This window comes from Lemur catta, chromosome 18 (genome assembly GCF_020740605.2).
Source record: "Lemur catta isolate mLemCat1 chromosome 18, mLemCat1.pri, whole genome shotgun sequence".
Taxonomy (NCBI): domain Eukaryota; kingdom Metazoa; phylum Chordata; class Mammalia; order Primates; family Lemuridae; genus Lemur; species Lemur catta.
The window spans coordinates 22707924-22726746 of NC_059145.1; the positions used below are offsets into that span (position 1 = coordinate 22707924).

Below are 18823 nucleotides of genomic sequence, written 5' to 3' on the forward strand. Positions count from 1 at the left end.
CTGCTGCTGGCTCTTGTCCCCCTCTCTCCACCTCACAGTTCCTGCTTAGTGCCTTTCTCTCCTCCACCGAGTCCCTCCAAGACACCACGTGTGATTGGTTTGCCCGTTCACCATCCAGTATGCACGGCTCTCTCCCTCCCAGGCCACCGCACCGGCTGACGGACCGGCTGCTTCTGAGTCAGGGGACTCACCTGAGTCCCTGCATCAGTGGCCAGGGTACAAGAAACTAAACTGTTGGGAGACTGCTGTCCACCTAAAAAGAAGAAGCCGAGGCAAAACTAACATGGAGAGTTTTTTTGGGCCAAGGTTGAGGACTGCAGCCAAGGACACACTTTCAAGCTACCTTGGGAAATGCTCCGGAGAACAAAGGAGAGACTTAAGGTTTTAAAGGAAAAAGGACCAATCAGGAAAGAGGGCGATTACAAAAGTTATCTTTCAGGAATTCTCATTGGTTTACAGAAATAACATTGATTAGTGATTGGCCCGTGCAGAGTTAAATTACAGGGTGAGAGTCACGGTGTCCAGCATCTGGCATTTTATGGCTACTTGGCGGCAGTTAGTCTAGAGCCCACATAGTAAGTGGCTTCAAGAGGTAATTATTTAGCTCAAGAGGGAGTGAGATGTGACTGCTGTTACATTTTAAATACCTTTCTAGGCCTGATCATTTAAAGGGCCTCGAATTCCTCAGATAAAAAATTTTTTTTTCTTTCTCGATACGTAGATTATAGCAAGTTCTGTCTTGATGAAAACCAAACTATGAATGTTTATCACATTACACGAATTTACCTACAATATTCTTTTTATTCTACAGAATTCCATGTCTTCTTAGTCTTCAGATATAGTTCAGATCCCATCATGTGCCTTAATCCTTTTAAACATAATGCAAGGTTTGCCAAGCCTCAGTAGTTAGAATTTCTTGAAACCCTACTATGTGCCGGGCACTGTACTAGGCACTTCATATATAATGTAATTCATTTAAATCACATAACAGCCCTGCGAGGTGAGCATCCTTATCTCCATTTTATAGACAAAGAACTTAGGCTCAGAAAGTTTAAGTAACTTTCTCTTGGCCCCACAGCTCTAAATTCCAGAAAATAGGATTTGATTAGCAATTTTTAATATTTTTTGAGTGTTTCACATAATGCTTCCAAAATCCTGTGAGGTGTCAACCTAAAAAGAAGACACTGAGGCACTAAATACAAAGAGATTATCTGAGCCAAAGTGAGGACAGGGCTGGGAAGACGCAGACCCCGGTAACCTTGGACGTGAGCTCTATCTGGCCTTTGTTACAAGCAGGTTTTAAAGGCAAAAAAAAAGTGGGGCAGGGAGTAGGCAAACACGGAGTTGTCAGGAATTCTCATTGGTTTACAGAAATCACTTCGATTAGTGATTGGCTATATATTATTAAGCTATAGGGTGTGGATTATAATGTCAGTGCTGTATTATTAGGTTAATTTATAACTACTTGTAGCAATAGCAAGCAGTTTCTAGAGATGAACACATAGCTCAAGGGGAGAAGTAGGACTTCATGGCTGTCTTATTTTAATGCCTCTCTGGGCCAGATAATTTAAAAGGACTAGCATTCCTCAGATAAAAGTTCTTCTCTCAGAGGTGAGTTCAGTCATAACACCCATTCCAGAGAAGACACAAGGAATGCCAGGCACGGTGGCCTGCACGCGCTGCACTCCAGCCCAGCCTCAATGACAGAGGGAGACCTCTGTTTCTTAAAAAAAAAAGCTAAGTCATTTGCCCCAGGCTGCACAGCTAATAAATGGTGGAGATGAGAAGCCATATTCTAGATCTTTCTGGATTCCAAAGCCTATTTTTCCCCCACTCCTCATTTCCTTCACTGCCTTTGTACCCAACTTTCTCTTCGCATAAATCTAACACACCTCCATCTTCATTAATCTCCCTTATGAGTCAAACCCTTATAAGTAAAAATATAAAGGATTTATTCTCTTTCTGGAACTTCCCTTGATGATTCAACATTAAGGTGTAGAATTTTTCAAATGCTTTTACCATCTCAGTGATAAAATCTTTTACAGCCTTTTCAGCTGTTATTTATTTATCAAATGTTTCATCATTGTTGAAGGGGGGCGGAACCCAGCAAATGCCCAAATCTGTCGCGAGTCTGTGGAACTGCCACCTTAGCCCTGGCTGACTTTGACTCCTAGTGATCTGAGAGCAAGTTCTCTCCAGACGTGAAGCTGTGAGCTGTCCTGGGGTGTTAGTCTCTTCGTGCATGATTCATCAAGCTGGGCCCCAGGACTGGAGGATGACTTCTGGGCCCCAGCTTGCCCAGTCGCCCACCACACGGCACCAGCCTTTGCAGGCCAGCCTCATCATGACCAGACGGTGAAAACAAAGTTGTTAAAGACTCAGCCTCCTCCCCTCCCTACCGTGGAGCTGTCAGAGCTCTCCGAAGACAGGGGCCTGAAACCTGTGGTCTCGCAGATGAACAAGCAAGATCCTAGGAAAGGGGGTGGGGAGAGAGAGTGAGGCCCCTAATACCCTGATTTGCATGAGAAAAGACCAAGATTGATGGCTACGGAGAGCTTGGCTTTTAGCCAAGGGAAAACCCGGTGCCTGGAAGGATGAGAGAGAAGGGGGGCGGGTGTGATTAAAACTCCCCATAGATGGGGGCGAGGTAGGCGTGGGGGCCTCAGACCCATGAGTCTGAAAACCACTGAGCCTCCAGCAGGCCTCGGGGTTCAATTATCTAGTGCTTGCTCAGCCGACTGGAGCTTTCAACTCTCAGAGTTCACCTGGGCTTTGTTTGGAAGCCATCTGAGGTATGGTGAGTTCCCAGCACGCATTTCAAAGAATGAGCAACACCAGATAAATTTGTGTTTGCAGTTGGATACCGTTTGGGGTTTCTCTTTTAACTCATCTTCCAACACACAGAGACACTCTGTAAGATTTTATCTGCAGGGATGTATACATTCACATACATCCATAGTGTACACACACGTTGCAGATTTCTTTTTAAAAAAGGAAAATAAAGCACAATCATCAAACAGTTCTTCAAAATTCTCTCTCTGCTTTTGGGGAACAGTAAATGAAGACATGAAACCATGCTGAGAAAAGGAAATAAATCTGAAGGAATATACTCCTGTGCTGTTTTTCAGGTTTTACATTGAGAGCATATCGTTCTTAAAGGATAAAACCACCGTGGAGCTGTTTTTCCTGAATGCAAAGTCCTGTGTACACAAGGTAAGGTGCCCTGCTTGTCTTGTTCATTTAATGCCCCAAGAGTTACAAGAATTACAGGGAGAAATGGTCTTCCTCTGTTCTCACATTCAAACTAAGAAAAAGACCTCACTCTTCTCCGTGGATATTTCCTACCACTCCTCACCACCCCCATCACACAAACACACACCCAAATGGCAGCTTTTCCCAAATGCTGAGCTGGGAAGACAACCATCTGCAGAGGAGTCCTGCTTACACACAATCACCACCTCTTTAAATGCAGCGCATACTCCGCACAGAATGACCCAGAAAGGCACAAAGTTGGATCAATTAGATTACGATCAAAACCTCTAGGCCAGAAATGTTTTTTAACAAGGTGTGCCCTTCACTTACCACAATTCAAAATGAGTCTTAGATCAGTTCAGACTCTGCACACACATGCCACCCACCTTAGATCTGGGGAAGCGGGGCTGCTCAGAGCCACGTGTTTACTTAGCTGCCTGTGGGGAGAAACCAGGGGGTTTTTTGATTTGTTTTACTATTTCTTATTTCTATCCAATCCATCAAGGGCAGATTATTTTTATAAAATTCAATAAACATGCATTACTAGAAAAATAATCCCATGCTGGGATGTTGCAGCCATGTCAAATTGCTATAAAAGTTTGTAAACACTCCCAAGTTTTGTGTTATCCCCTTGCAGACTGGCATTGCTTTAGAGGCCTCCACTCTGGCCTCCTCAAGCCACGGCAAGGGGAAGGAGGCCGTGGGCCAAGAGGTGCTCATCGGGAGCCTAGCTCCTCCCTTGTATGTTATGGTCTCAATGCTCAGGATCTCAGAATTCCCTGTCCAGATTCCATGACTGCTTCCAGGCCTTCTTTTTGATTTATTGAGCATTTTATGATTTCATTTCACCTCTTCTGTTGAATATTAGCTATAGCTCTGTTATTTCCATGGTTGCCTTAGCGTTTATAGTATACATCTTTGACTTATCCAGTCTGCCTTCAATTGATATTATACCACTTCACATGTAGCACAAGAACCTTACAATAGTATACTTCTGTTTCTCTCCCTCATCCTTTCTGCTTTTGATGTCATGCAGTTATTTTTAGATACGTTATAGATACAAATGACATTGTTGTTTTTATGTAAACATTCATTTATCTTTAAAGACATTTAAACAATATAAAAAAATCTTATATATTTACCCATATAGTTACCACTTCTGTTGCTCTTCGTTCCTTTGTGTAGATCAATATTTCTGTCTGTTATAATTTTCCTTCTGCCTGAAGTACTACCTTTAGCATTTCCTGTAGTGTGAGCTTGCTAGTGATGAATTCTTTCAGCTTGTGTCTGAAAACATCTTTGTCTTTGGTTTTGAAAGATATTTCACGGAGTATAGAATCGTATGTTGGCAGTTTTTCTCTTTCAATACTTTAAAAATATTGATTCCCTATCTTCTTGCATTGTTTCTGATGAGAAGTCTGCTGTCATCTTTGTGCTTCTATATGTAATGTCTTTTTCTCTGGCTGCTTTTAAGATTTGCTCTTTATCACTCCTTTGAGCAATTTGATTATGAGGTGCCTTAGAATGGCTTTCCTCTTGTTTCTTGTGATTGGCATTTATTGAGCATCTTGGACCTTTAGATTATTGTTATCATCAAACTTGGAAATTTTTCAGCCATTATTTCTTTAGATTTTTTTTTTTTTTTTACCTCACTCCTGCCTTACTTGTAAAGCCCAATTATTCATATACTAGGCCATATGAAGTTGTCCCACAGTTCAGTGATGCTGTTTCTTTAGCTTTTTTTTTTTTTTTGGTGTTTTATCTATATAGTTTCTATTGCTGTGTCTTCAATTTCACTCATATTTTCTTTTGCAATCTAATCTGCCATTAATCTCATGCAGCATATTGGAGTTTTTATCTTTACAAGTTTGATTTGAATCTTCTTTACATCTTGCATATGACTGACCTTTTGAATATGTGAGATAGAGTTATAATGATTGTTTTAATGTCCTTGTTTACTTATTCTAATATCTATGTCAGTCCTGGTTGGTTTTGATTTATTTTTCTCTTTATTATGGATCTTGTTTTTCTGCCTATTTGAATGTCTGGTAATATTTTATTGGATGCTAGACATTGTTAATTTTATCTTTTGAATGCTGTATGTTTTTTGTACTCCTATAAATACTCTTGACATTTATTTTGGGGTGCAGTTTAATTACTGGGATGTAGGTTGATTTTTTTCAGGTCTTTTATGATTTGTTAGGCTGGCCCAGAGCAGTGCTCATTCTGCAGCTAATTATTCCCCACTACTGACTTTCTGAGTACTCTACTCAATGCCCCATGAATTATGAGTTTTTCCAGTCTGGCTGGTGGGATCAGCCACTGTTTCCAGCCCTGTATGAAGACTACGCACTCTTCCCTGTCATCCTTTCAGATGGTCCCCCATTTTGGGTTGTTTCCTTTCATCCATGGAATGATCAGTATTCTGCTGGATACTTGAAAAAGACCCTCTGAGGTCCTCAGGGTTCTCCCTCTGTGCAGCTGCCTTTTCTCTGGTGCTCTGTTCTGCAAATTCTATTCATTTTGACTTCCTCAGTCTCTCAGCTCCATTTCCTTAACTCAGAGAGTTCACCATGTTCCACTGTGTTTCTCCCTCCACAGCCTGGAACCCTCTCTTGACAGTAAGTGGGGGCAGTCGGAGGGCTCACCTTGTTCAGGGTTTACTGTCCTTCACTGCCAGATATTCAGCGTTTTGAAAACTGTTGTTTTATACAGTTTGTCTGATTTTTTAAGTTTTTTTCAGGTGAGAGGGTAAATTCAGTCCCTGTTACTCCTCGTTGTCAGAAGTGAAAATATTCAAACCAGAGTTTTTGGCTAATTCTATGGGGAAAGTAAAATGTTCCCACCGCCAAAGGCTTCACTACAGCCCTCTTTTCTGAGACTTGAGTTTCCTTCAAAACTGAGGGTTGACTGATGAGTAGATACCTATATAGCAAACGCAGCATTTACTGAGTCAGGAACGCATTTCATAAACCGCAGTTGGCCACCCTCTCCTGTGTGGAGAAATACAATTGCCCCTTGTGATATGTTTCACTGCCCAGCTGGCCAGGGTCCAATGAAACCGTCTTCTGGATCACTTGTTTGCTTTGTTGCTAATGCAATGACAGTTAGGATGCAAATTTTTAACTCATGATATTTCTCTGGTAGCTTTGTATGCTAAATTGTGTTTGTCTTGAGGAAGTCATGAGAATCTGAATTCTTTTAAATTCTACTCCATCTTATGAATGTTAGTTGCTGGGAGCTCCTTTCTAAGTGAGAGTGTTTCCTGACTTGTCAAAGAATTTAGAAGTTTTACAGAGCATAATTTTGTACTGGGGGATGGACATGCTTGAAACTCTGACTTGGGTGGGGCAAGGGCGATATATGTAAGCTAAACATTTATACCCCCATAATGTGCTAAAAGAAAAAAGAAAAAAACCATAATATTGTAAAGGACTATGACTGTTTTTGAGATAATTTTTAAAAATTTAGTCATAGATTCTCTAGGCTGGAGACCATAAAAATAACATAAAATAAAGTAATAAAATAAAATTTAATTGTAGGAATTTAGAGTTGGATATTTTCTATCTAATTATTGTACAGATGGCTGGTAACAAACAATTCCAAGAGATGTTACAGGATTAGGTAGCTTTTGGTAAAGGACCTCTCAAGTAATTTCTTAAGATGTATGATTATTTGAGAACATTCCACATAAGGAATATCATCTGGACCATGGCCACAGGAGTAAATAAGTCCAATGAGAACATAGCCTCAGCTGTAGAACACATGTAGGTGGATTTATTGATTGGCAAAGTGAGTCACTGATGGTTGGTAGCTGCTGTTAATTCAGGGCTCCCTGATAGATCTGAGAGTGAGTGGGGCTCCCCTCCACACTGCGCAGAGGACATTCTTCCCACCAGTGACATGTTCAGCACCTCTAATCACCCCCTACACACACTTCTTCCCTGCCACACAGCTTTCCCCTACAGCTAGTTCCTTCTTGCCACCGAGGACAGAAATATCCAGGCAGGAAAAGAGAGTTCTTATTTGCAAATACTGACAAAACCACAATGACTTTTTACATACTTGGTTAGTAAGAAATATGGCTGTGATAAGATTTAATACAGTGGCTGAAGCTCTACATAGCTATGTAAATATGGGTTTGTAGTCACAAAGTTCAGCCTCATGAGTATGTCATTCGAAACACTGGGTAGGTCCTAATGGTTTTGTAAATATCATTGCCCATACTGCATAAAGAATAAACCATTGGTAACACTTAAATGTGTTGAAAGAAATACTGTGCCTCAATTTCTAAGTTTGGATATCCAGGATAGTCTGAAAAAAGGATAAAGATTTTTCACTTTTGTTTACCGGAAAACTCTTGTGTACACAATGTAGCACAAATTGGGCATTCAGTGAATTTTTGGCTAAATAGATGAATAAATGTTGTTGATGATCAACCCTTGTTTCCCAAGAAGGCAAGTGATAAACAAAAATGTATAATTTGATTAGGAGGAAACACATGAAAATATCTATATTTACTGAGAAATTGAACATTTATAATGTTAAAAATTTCATTTTCCAGGTATTATTGAATAACATTTAGCAATGCTGTAGTCAACACTAATTACAATCTTCATCAAAGAATGAGTGAGAAAGAGTGAGAAATTTTCATGTCCAGTCTGATATTTTTTTAAAAAATCAAAGGCCTGTTAGATTTTTCTCTAATCTTTAGATGTTAATTAAAGGTCAATAGTCTTATAGATAACTAGTTCTTGTAGATGTCAGTTGTGAAGCCATTGATGTATAGGCCAAATTCAACCATGGTTAGAGCTAAGTAGATGTAAAAGCATTATTTAGCAATTATTTATTGGGTGCCTGCTACCTGTCAACACTGTTTAAGGCTGTTTAAAACTGGAAGTGCTCTGAGGATTTCTTGATTTTCCTTCTGATATTTTAAATCTCAATTTAAATATCAGTGAAAATAAAATTTGTTCCCTGAAAAAAAAAAAATCTACCTTAGTAGTAGTTTTGATAAAATGTAGCTTAATATATGCCTGTCCTTATAAAGTAATACAAATGATTGGGTGTTTCTGTTTTCTATTCACCATGACCAGCTGTAATTTGCAATATGAGAAAATATACTAGAAATAATGTGTTTTGATCTTTACAAGGAAATGTAACTCTAAGGAAAGGTCTCAGGTCTAGGGCTATCTCTGGGCTGTACCAGCTGTGTGATCTTGGGAAAAGCACTTAACCTTGCTGAGCCCCTGTTTTTCCCATTTCAAAATGATACAGTGAGATTATGGCAGCATTTTTCGCTGGGTGACCAGTGTCTATTTTATCAGATTTACAACAAACCCTCATTTTTAGGAACATTTTTAGGCTCCTGTCTCTCTTCCACTCTCCAGACCTCAGACTCAGAATTGGGGATGGAACTGAAAATCAGCCTTTTTAAAAAGGTTTTGGAGTGATTCTTCTGCACACTTCAACTGAAGAAACACAGGGTTTTTCTGTATGTTAAACCTACAGAATGTTTAATACATGTTAAAACTTGCCTTGAGAAATATGAATCAAGGTCCGGAGACAAGACTCTAGAAAGAAATCTTTTCAATTCTCCTCCTCTTCTTTACTAGCAGTTAAAAAATAAAAAAAAAAATAAAAAATAAAAAAACACGACATTTCACCTTAAGGAGATATGAAATCCATTTCTAGCTCTGAGACTAATAGAAAGGAAAGAAATGTCCAAAGAGCCTTCTATGAACATTCATCATGAGCCGGCACAATGCTGAGTGGTGTCCATTTCATTGCTTTTGATCCTCACTGTAGCCCATAAAGGAGGAAACTTATGATCCCCTCTTACAAATTAAAGAACTGAGGCACAGAGTGGTTAGATAGTTTGCTTACTGCCAGAGAACTAGTAGGCGGGAAAACTGTCCTTGGCTAGTTATACCAGCCATCAGGAGACCTTGGCCCTTAAAAGCATCTCTCATTTGTCTCAACTTCCTTTTAGTCATTGTTCTTTGGATACAAAAGTGTCTTCAGTAACTTAAAACTCAGTGGCTGTTGTTCCCACTGCTTACAGAGTAGGGCAGACCACAGCAACTATTAAGTATTGAATACATGTGACTTGCAAGGTACTTACTGTGTGTATTAATTAGTTCTCACTCTGACCTTATTAAGTAAGTTCTATCATTATCCCCCATTTTACACATGGGGATACTGAGGTTCAGAGGTAATATAACATACACAAGGTCATATGGCTAACCCATGGAGGAGCAAGATTCACCCCAGACAATATGGTGCCAGAGTCCATGTGGTTAACCACTACACACACTGCCTCTTGATGGGTGATGATTGTTTGCCTCATGGAATAGGTATATCCATGGCATCCTGAGTTTAAGCTGTCTCTTTGCCTTAATTCCAAACACTGTTGTACATGTTGATGCTCTTAACCCATAGTGGTGAAGATGTTTGTGTACATTAGGAGCCAAGGGGCTGCTACGGGCTGGACTTGGGGACAAAACACCACTTCTGAAAGGATATTTCAGGAGTGCATTTGCAGTCATATTGGAACAGACCCTAAAAGAAAGCTAGCAGCTGCCCCTGTGGATCAAGTGTTCTTGGGCAGAGCACACGCTGTTGTCTGAGGCATTGTTTAAGTGAGGGCCCCGGGACCTGTTTGGCTTCCTCTGTAAGAATGCAGAGGAGCACACCTTGCCTTCCCCAAACAACCACCTGTGCCAGGTGGCAATGATGTGGAAATCCCGAAACTGATACTGGGGAACCCTGGAAGCACTCGACATACAGGCTGCGGTCCACCTTGGACAACCTGTTGCCTGCTGGGAGAAGCCTAAGCGTGTGAAGTGGGACTGTGGGCTTGCCCCGGGTTATTATTCTTGGAGGCCTCCTGGACCAGCCATATCTGTGATTTCAGTCACCAGCCGACATTTACCACCACCACCCTTTTTTTAAAATCAGTGATCTGAAGATAAGCTTGGCAAATTAAAATAGTATTGGCCATCTTGTCCCTTTCGGTGTGTGTAACATTCTGATGATAATGAAAAGACAGAAAATGTGGGAAAGCAAGTGGGGCCCACAGGGTGCTCTGTGGTGGAGACCATGCACACCTCAGCTCCCTTTTCTGCAGAGCTGGGAAGGAGGAGGAGGGCAGCTCAACTCTACTGAGAACTTACCAAGTAGCAGGAACCAATTTTTTTCATGTATTAGTTCATTTACCACTCCGAACAACTGCTACTGTTATTTATTACTACTTCAACAAATGAGGAAATGCAGGCATAAATAGGTTAAATAATTTGGCCAAGGTTAAGTAGCTCATTAGTAGTAGGATGATCAAACCTAGGTGGTCTGGCTCCAGAAACCATTGTATTTGTCTATTGTCATTCATTCATTCATTAAACAACAACAAAAATTAGTGCATTGCTGTTAAGGGCCAGGATCTCTGATGAGTGATGATTATCAGTATAATATTTAGCACTCAGACCTTCCCGTGGCCTAAGTCATAAGGATCTTTTCATTTGTATGTGTATAGTGTGTATTGTGTTTATTTTAAAGGCAATATGTCTGATGATACTTTCCAAGACATAATATTTCTAAAAGATGCCAGGGACCTTGGAGAGACTGAGCATGCCTGGAATCCTTTGATGTTACTTGTTGCTCTTTCCTAAAGTAGTATAAAAAGCAGTTAGGGACATTTTCCTAGCTCTGCAATATGAGGAATCTTACAAACAGAAGTAGGATTTTAAAATCAAACACACACATACACACACACCTATTATACTTTAGATCTTAGCTCAAGAATCTAGCTCAGGATCACAAGATACTTTCATACCAAAAAGAGTTTAAGAAACTGATTATTATACTACTTTCTTGGAAATTCACCACATGCCTTGACATATTAGGGCTTCAAGAAGTCTTGCAATACACAAACTTGTTTGATGTTGTTTAACCTAATATTTTCCAAACTTATCTATATATGGAATTCTTTTAAGCAATACTTATTAATGGACCACTCACTATACTTTCAAAAATGCTGTTCTAGACATATACCATACTATTAAATAATAAAGCCCAAAAAGACAACTATAAGCCTCTTGAGTGTTGCTGCTTGTTAAGTCTGGCCTCAGGGATAAAACCAAGATCTATTTCGACTCTTTAAGTAAAACATCTTTGGAGTCAGTCAAGAGAGGTTGACCTGGGTACCAAACACTTCGGACCCCCTCTGCTCCAAGCTTAGCAGGAGTAGATAACATCAAGACAGAAGAGAAAATGGCTCAGTATGGCTTTAATAGATTTTACTGTGTTCCCTTTTTTTTTGTAATAAGTACTCATCTCTCTGTGCTTTGAACAAATGTGGAAATACAAGTGAGCCAAACATTAGTAATCCTATTAAAAAATAGTTATTGCAAGACTATGCAATCATGTTTATTTTTATCCTCCCTCTTACCCCATGTCTTGACCGAGACCTTATTAGGCATGCCCTTTCATCAGTGGACTTGGTGAGAGTCTCAACTGATCATCCCAAAAGGTGCTCTTACCACACTCAGGGTGATAGAGCACATTGCATAACGCCCTTAGTATCTGAATGCCATTTGCGTTTGGGCGTGTGAATCTGGAGGCATCAAAGCTCTGTTAAAAGCCCATGTAGCTCTGGAGCGCAATTTGGCCATTTCCATTAAAATTAAGAGTTCATCTTGCCACCTAGCACTATACCAAGTGTAGGAATCTATTCCATGGAAGATTTTATTGAAATATGAAGAGATACATATATAAAAATCTTTTGTATTGTTATTTTTACTGGTAGGAAACTGGAAACTGCCTAAATATACTTGAATAGGAATTGATTATATAATTTACAAATTATTTGTATGGTGGGACATTGTACAGCCATCAAAAATAACAGGATAGGCCTCCTTGACTAACATGGAAACAAATTCAAATTATGTTGTTAAATTTAAGAAGAATTGGGTACAGCGCACACTGTCTGGGGGATGGGATGTTTGTAGCTTTGACTCAGGTGGTGCAAAGGCAATTTATGTAACCAAAGCATTTGGACCCCCGTAATACTCTGAAATAAAAAATAAATAAATAAATAAATAAAAATAAAAAGGATCCAGGTACAGAATAGTGAATATAGCATAATTTTATTAACTATTATTTACTTACATATAATGTACTCATAGGAAAAAAATTGAAAAATATATAGCATAGTATGAATTTTTATTATCTCTTGGAGTGAGATTATGCAAAAGTTTTTGCTTTCTAAGTAATACTTTTCCAGTTTTCTAAACAGGAAACTTGAATTAATTTTAAATCAGAAAAACAAAGACAAAAGTATATTCACTAAACTTAACCTCATCAAAGCTGTATCAAGAGAATAAAAACATTTTGCTAATCATTTTCTTTCCATTAGAAAAACAGTCCTCTTTCTCACTAGACAAACCTCAGTGGACATTAAAAACTTTTAATTGCTTTATCTAGAAAAGCAAAAGGCATACTATTAATATTAACTGCAACCAGCATGTTTTTTCCCATTGTAAAAATAATACTGGTTCATTGTAGAAAATTTAGAAAATGCACAAAAGTTCAACACATCAAAAAGGGATGTATAATCTCAATACTAGAGAATAAATGGTACTATTTTGACACATTTCTTTTTTGTGCATATATTTTTGTTTGGTTGAGATCAGTTTTGTTAGACTTTTAACTTTTTATATATTTCAGCTACTTTGATCTTGTCTTCTCTTCATCCTGTACTCTGTGTGTTCTTAGGTTTAAAGAATCAGTATGTAGCATGCAGAAAGAGCACAAGGAGGCCTTGAAAATTCACATTTTTATTTCATTAAATATATACTAACACATTGAGGGTTGGGACCAGGTTTTCTTTATGTGAGAATCTCTAGGGCCTAGATGTTAGGTAAAAGGTTGTTGAATGAGTGAATAAATGAATGAGTGAATGATTAAAGAATGAACAAATGGATGGCAGAATTCAGGCACTTTAGGATGTAAAATCAGGCAGGGCAAGGTGGCTCACACCTGTAATCCCAGCAATTTGGGAAGCCAAGGCAGGAGGATCTTTTGAGGCCAGGAGTTTGAGACCATCCTGAGCAACATAGTGAGACTCCATCTCTACAAAAAATTAAAAAAAATTTCAACCAGAGAATCAGAACTTTAAAAAAAAATTATTTTAAATAACTGGGTGTGGTGGCACATGCCTGTCGTCCCAGCTACTCATGAGGCTGAGTTGAGGTTACAGTGAGCTATGATGATGCCATTGCACTTCAGCCTGGGCAACAGAGTGAGACCCTGTCTCTTAAAAAAAAAAAAAAAGAATGTAAAATCACTAAGGCTAGTACCCACCACCTCCCCTGCTTAACATCTTAGCCAGCTCCCAGCAGCCTACAGAGGGGCTGTATTATGGGAGTTTGGACTCTGAAACCAGGCAGCCTGGGTTCAAAAACATGGCTTTGGCTCTCTCCTGGGAATGTCACTTGCATTTTTAAGCCTCTGTTTCATTGACTATAAAGTGAAGATAATAATAGTTTCTAGGCTGTGCATGGTGGCTCACATCTGTAATCCTAGCATTCTGGGAGGCTGAGGCGGGAGGATCTCTTGAACTCGGATTTCAAGACCAGCCTGAGCAAGAGCGATACCCTGTCTCTACTAAAAATAGAAGAAGTTAGCCAGGCATGGTGGCATGCACTTGTAGTCCCAGCTACTCAAGGAGGCTCAGGCAGGAGGACTGTTTGAGCCCAGGAGTTTGGGGTTGCTGTGAGCTAGGCTGACACTATGGTACTCTAGCCCAGGCAACAGAGTGAGACTCTGTCTCAAAAAATATATATATAATAATAATAATAGTAATAGTTTCTACCTCAATGGATGCATTAATATATATGTAAAGTGTATAGAACAGTGTCTGACACAGACCCTTTTTAGCTATTCGTATTTTTTTTCCTTCTTATTCAGTCCTCAGAGCTATTCATAGTTTTGCTATTATTATCACTACTATTGCATATCAAGCCCCTTTATAGGACATGCAAGCCTTGGGCACATCACTCTAGCTCTTCTCACACTCACCCTGTGGTCAGACTGAAATAACTGCTCCTTCCCTGATGATACCTTCTGGTCTTTCTCAAGCCTCCATGCGTTTCTTTGTTATAGACTTGTCCCTCTGCTGAATGCCTTTCTCTCCCCTGTCCTTCCCCGCTGACAAATTTCTACCCACCCTTGAGAACTCAACTCTGGAGTCCCTGCCCCTTAAGCAATTTCTTCCTTCCCTTGTCTACCACCTCACCATTTCCTAAAGAGAGTTAGATTCTTCCAATCTCCAAAACATCCTTTAAATACTTGTAACTCTTCCTGTTGTGTTGAATTGTTCCTTTCTACATCTGTTACCCAACCCCTCAACTGCACTAACTCTTGAGACCAGGGTACATCTTTATCTTCTGAACACTAACACAGAGAGCCTGGCACGCTCTGTAGGCCCTCAGTGAATATTTGTCTAGTGAGCAAAATAAATGTAGTTTACATTAGCAACTAAGTTGATCAAATTTTGCAAAATGGGCTTGTGAAAGGGTCAAGTCAAATTAAAAATCAATTCTGAGTAACAGCCATAAAGTTAGACATTTTCAGCTTTCAATCTTATTTTGTTTTCACTACCTAAGATAGAGCTACTCTTCCTAAATTCAATTTTCCAGAGTTGACAGTGTACTCGTAACCTTGAAATTTAATATACTGAGCCTATCGGAATACAATTTTAGCATTGCATGATCAGGTTTTAAAGCACAGAAATCTCAGCGTATCTGTTATAACCTTTGCTGCTATACTCACTGTAAACGTCTTTTGGAGACATTTAGGAGAATCGTAAAATCAGCTACAAGGATAGGTTAACACACTTCTTTGCTCTTAGATTCAAACGTTTTTTCCTTAGAGTTCGGAGGAAATAAGTCATCAACTTTTGATTGCCTGCAGGACAGAAGGGCATTGAGCGTATACACACAGGGAATCCAGTTAATCCTGAAACCTCATTTTAGCCAAGTCTTCTAATATGTCCTACCACCCCGACCATCCAGCCAAGCTGTCCTGAATATAATTGACTTCCCTTTTTTCTTTTTACTAGAGGTAAAATTACCATATAGGCAGCAAAAAAGCAGGGATGGAAGAAAAATTAGAGAAATGCATCATTCCAAAAGTCAAGAATGAGTTCCTGTATACTCAAAATGTGACTGTTTTTGAGAGGGAAATGTTCTCTTAAAGCCTAGAAAGACATTTTGATAATTTTGTACAGTTCTAACTGCCTGTTTATGGCAAAGAGACTTTTGGGGGGATGGGGGGCAGGAGGTGGGCAGAGTCTCACTCTGTCGCCCAAGCTAGAGCACATAGCGGTCAGCCTAGCTCACAGCAACCTCAAACTCCTGGGCTCAGGCGATCCTCTTGCCTCAGCCTCCCGAGCAGCTGGGACTACAGGCATGCGCCACCACACCCAGCTAATTTTTACTATTTTTAGTAGAGACAGGGTCTCACTCTTGGTCAGGCTGGTCTTGAACTCCTGAGCTCAAGTGATCCTCCCACCTTGGCCTCCCAGAGAGCTAGGATTACAGGCATGAGCCCAGCCCAAAGAGACTTTTTTAAGTACACATTCATGGAAAAGACCCCTTACTATCCATATTGAGAGTGCCTTAAGAAAGAGGATTAGCCTTAGCCCAATTTAACCAACCAGAACATGAAGCATATTCATCTGTAACCAATCCATTCTTTTCAGCATCACATTCATGGTTCTTGTCCTGGAATTATTTCATGTAGTTCAACAACCAACAATTTAAGTAGTTACCAAGAACTAAAATACATTCAGTAGATCTGCTAACCTGACTGAGTTTTAACATTTGGGATTTCAGTGTTTGTATATGCGAATGTGTGTGTGTGTGTGTGTATGTGTGTGTGTGTGTACGCTTGCACACATGTGAGTGTGTGTGTTTTAATCCTCAGCTCATTTTAAGATTCAGAAATAATTTAAAGGATCAGGAAGAGAAATTGAATTTTGCAGCTTCTAAGTTCTGTCTACAGATGAGTGAATGTGCCTTATTATAATAACCAGTCATCAGAAGATAGTACCAAGTAAAGTCACTAAACTAAACATCAGAACTGGTTTGAAGACTAGGCACTCCACAAGGAACAAAGAAATCTAATACTGTATTTTAAAGGGCTATTGCAAGTTTTATAATAAATATTTCACCTTTCCCTGGTTCATGTGGTTTTCCCTTTATGTTTTCCTGACATTGAAATTATGTTTGTCTTAAACAGAGAGCATTCAGATATATGGTGCCTGGTGCATGTGTGAGCATCAAAGTTTTCATGATAATAACTTATTACACAGGCCATTTTTAATCTCATATCCCCAGGGCCTTTTCATCTGTGCTGTATTCTTTGCCTTTACCACCCCCTGAGATGGTGAAGGGCAACATCAGTGTTCCTCCTTTTCACAGATTAAAAAACTGAGGCCCAAAGATGTACAAGGACATAGTCATAAAGTAGAAGACAAGGAAAACGCCCTCCGGTTGGCACTAGCCAGGGTAAATTTGCAAAGATTGAATTATTTGTCCACTGGTGTGTTGCCAGCGCCAGGGAGACAATCAAATATTTGTTGAACGCGTTGAGAAGAGCTACTAAAAATCCAGTTGGAAGACCTGTATTTCATAATGGTGTGATTTAATATGAATTATCCATTTAAACCCAGTATTGGTATTTATGGTACACCATCATCTCAGAAATGAGCAATAAGAATTTCCTTACAGCTAAATTTTGACTCAAATAAAGTCATATAAAATGCCGTGATAAGTGCTTGAAAGGAAAGAGGAGGAGGTAGATAGTCCATTTAGCTGAAAATATAAAATCTTAAAATCTAGGAATTTGGACACCAATGCATGAAAAGGCTCTGTAATATATTTTCTCATTATTTTAGAAATCAGATTTCTTTGTATGTTTCCTGCTTTTGAAAATGAGAGGTTGATATCCTTAAAGATACCAATTTTGTATTTCCAAAGAAGTATGGCAAAGAAACTTGGAAAAGCCAGCTTACCCATACCAACTGTCTCTATCCATCTATCATGTATCTATCTGTCATCTATTTCTTAACCCACATTGGAAACAGATGTCATTTGCCTTTCTGTTTTGCTTCACATGCTTAAGAGGCCTAAGGAGGAGGTTTGAAGGGCTATCTTTATATATTTCAGAAAGAAGGAATTGAATAGAAGACTTCCATGTCATAATTAAGTAGGCCTAAGATGAATGCTATTTTGGAGAACCTTTGCAATGTGGATTTATTAAGAAATAGACTAAGATATCCATTTTAGGTAAGCTTGATGAATCAGCCACAGATGGTTACAACTGTAAGTTTATGAAGAATACATGTGGTGCCGAGCACAGTGGCTCATGCCTATAATCCTAGCACTCTGGGAGGCCAAGACAGGAGGATCGCTTGAGGTCAGTAGTTCAAGGCCAGCTTGAGCAAGATCGATACCCCATCTCTACCAAAAATAGAAGAATTAGCCAGGCATGTTATCACATGCCTATAGTCCCAGCTACTTGGGAGGCTGAGGCAAGAGGGTCACTTGAACCCAGGAGTTTGAGGTTGCAGTGAGCTATGTTGATGCCATTGCACTCTAGCCTGTGCAACAGAGCGAGACCCTATCTCAAAAGAAAAAAAAAAAAGTATCCCTGCATATTTACTCATGCAAAACATCCAGATAGATACTAACTTCAGCAGGACTTCTTTACTCAAAGGCTTAATTTTAACATCATGACCTAACTTTCTTCTTCCTGATTCATCCTTTCTCCCTCGAATCATCCTTGATTATCTTGTAAGCACCTTGCACTTTTTCTTTTCTTTAAAATAGGGAAAAAAATAGTTTTCCGTCAGAGCACTCTGCTGCTACAAATTCAAATTGTCATGGTAAATTGGTGCCAGGGTGCATTTAAGCAATTAGAATGCTGTAATTAAAGTCTGCTGTGTATGTAATCTTATAATGCATAAGGGTAAGCACAGAAGTTGAGAGCTTGGTTCTAAGTGTTTGTTTAATAATGGTTATTCATCTGTTGTCTAATTGTCTCCCCACATATGTATCAGATGTGGGTGCCTTGGAACGGCCATGCCTATTAGCAGAGCCTGACCTATTTAGGCTCCTTGCCTTTCTTGCATGGCATAACAATTTGGCTGTAGATCACCACACCTCTAATTTCCAGGGCAGTCTCATAAACATTCACTCCCTTGCTTTGAAAATGTGTTAGCACAGGAGTTTATAAAGAAGATTCAGATATTGGCAGAATGGTGGAGCCAGTCTCTGATATTTGACCATGACACAGTCTCTTTCTTCTTGGGCTTAAAGGGAATAAAGTCGAGCCTCATGACCTCAGAATAGGGGAGAAGTAAAAATAAGAATTGGAAGAAGGAAGACTCATAGTCCTGAAGATATGTTTTGCAGCATTTTCTGGTAGAACATTATCATCAAAAGGTTTAGTTATTTTGAAAAGTATAGATTCATTCATTTAAAATTATTTATTGAATGCCTCCTATGTG

General features: G+C 39.4%; 1 protein-coding gene across 4 annotated transcripts in view; it reads left to right on the plus strand.

The window, feature by feature from the left end:
* FRMD4B (FERM domain containing 4B) overlaps positions 1 to 18823 on the plus strand; it is a 293677-nt gene that overhangs the window by 202574 nt on the left and 72280 nt on the right. For all 4 annotated transcript variants that reach the window (XM_045529652.1, XM_045529650.1, XM_045529648.1 and 1 more), the window contains one exon: positions 3129 to 3213. In XM_045529652.1, the coding sequence (XP_045385608.1) occupies positions 3129 to 3213 (85 nt within the window). The remainder of the gene's footprint in view (positions 1 to 3128; positions 3214 to 18823) is intronic.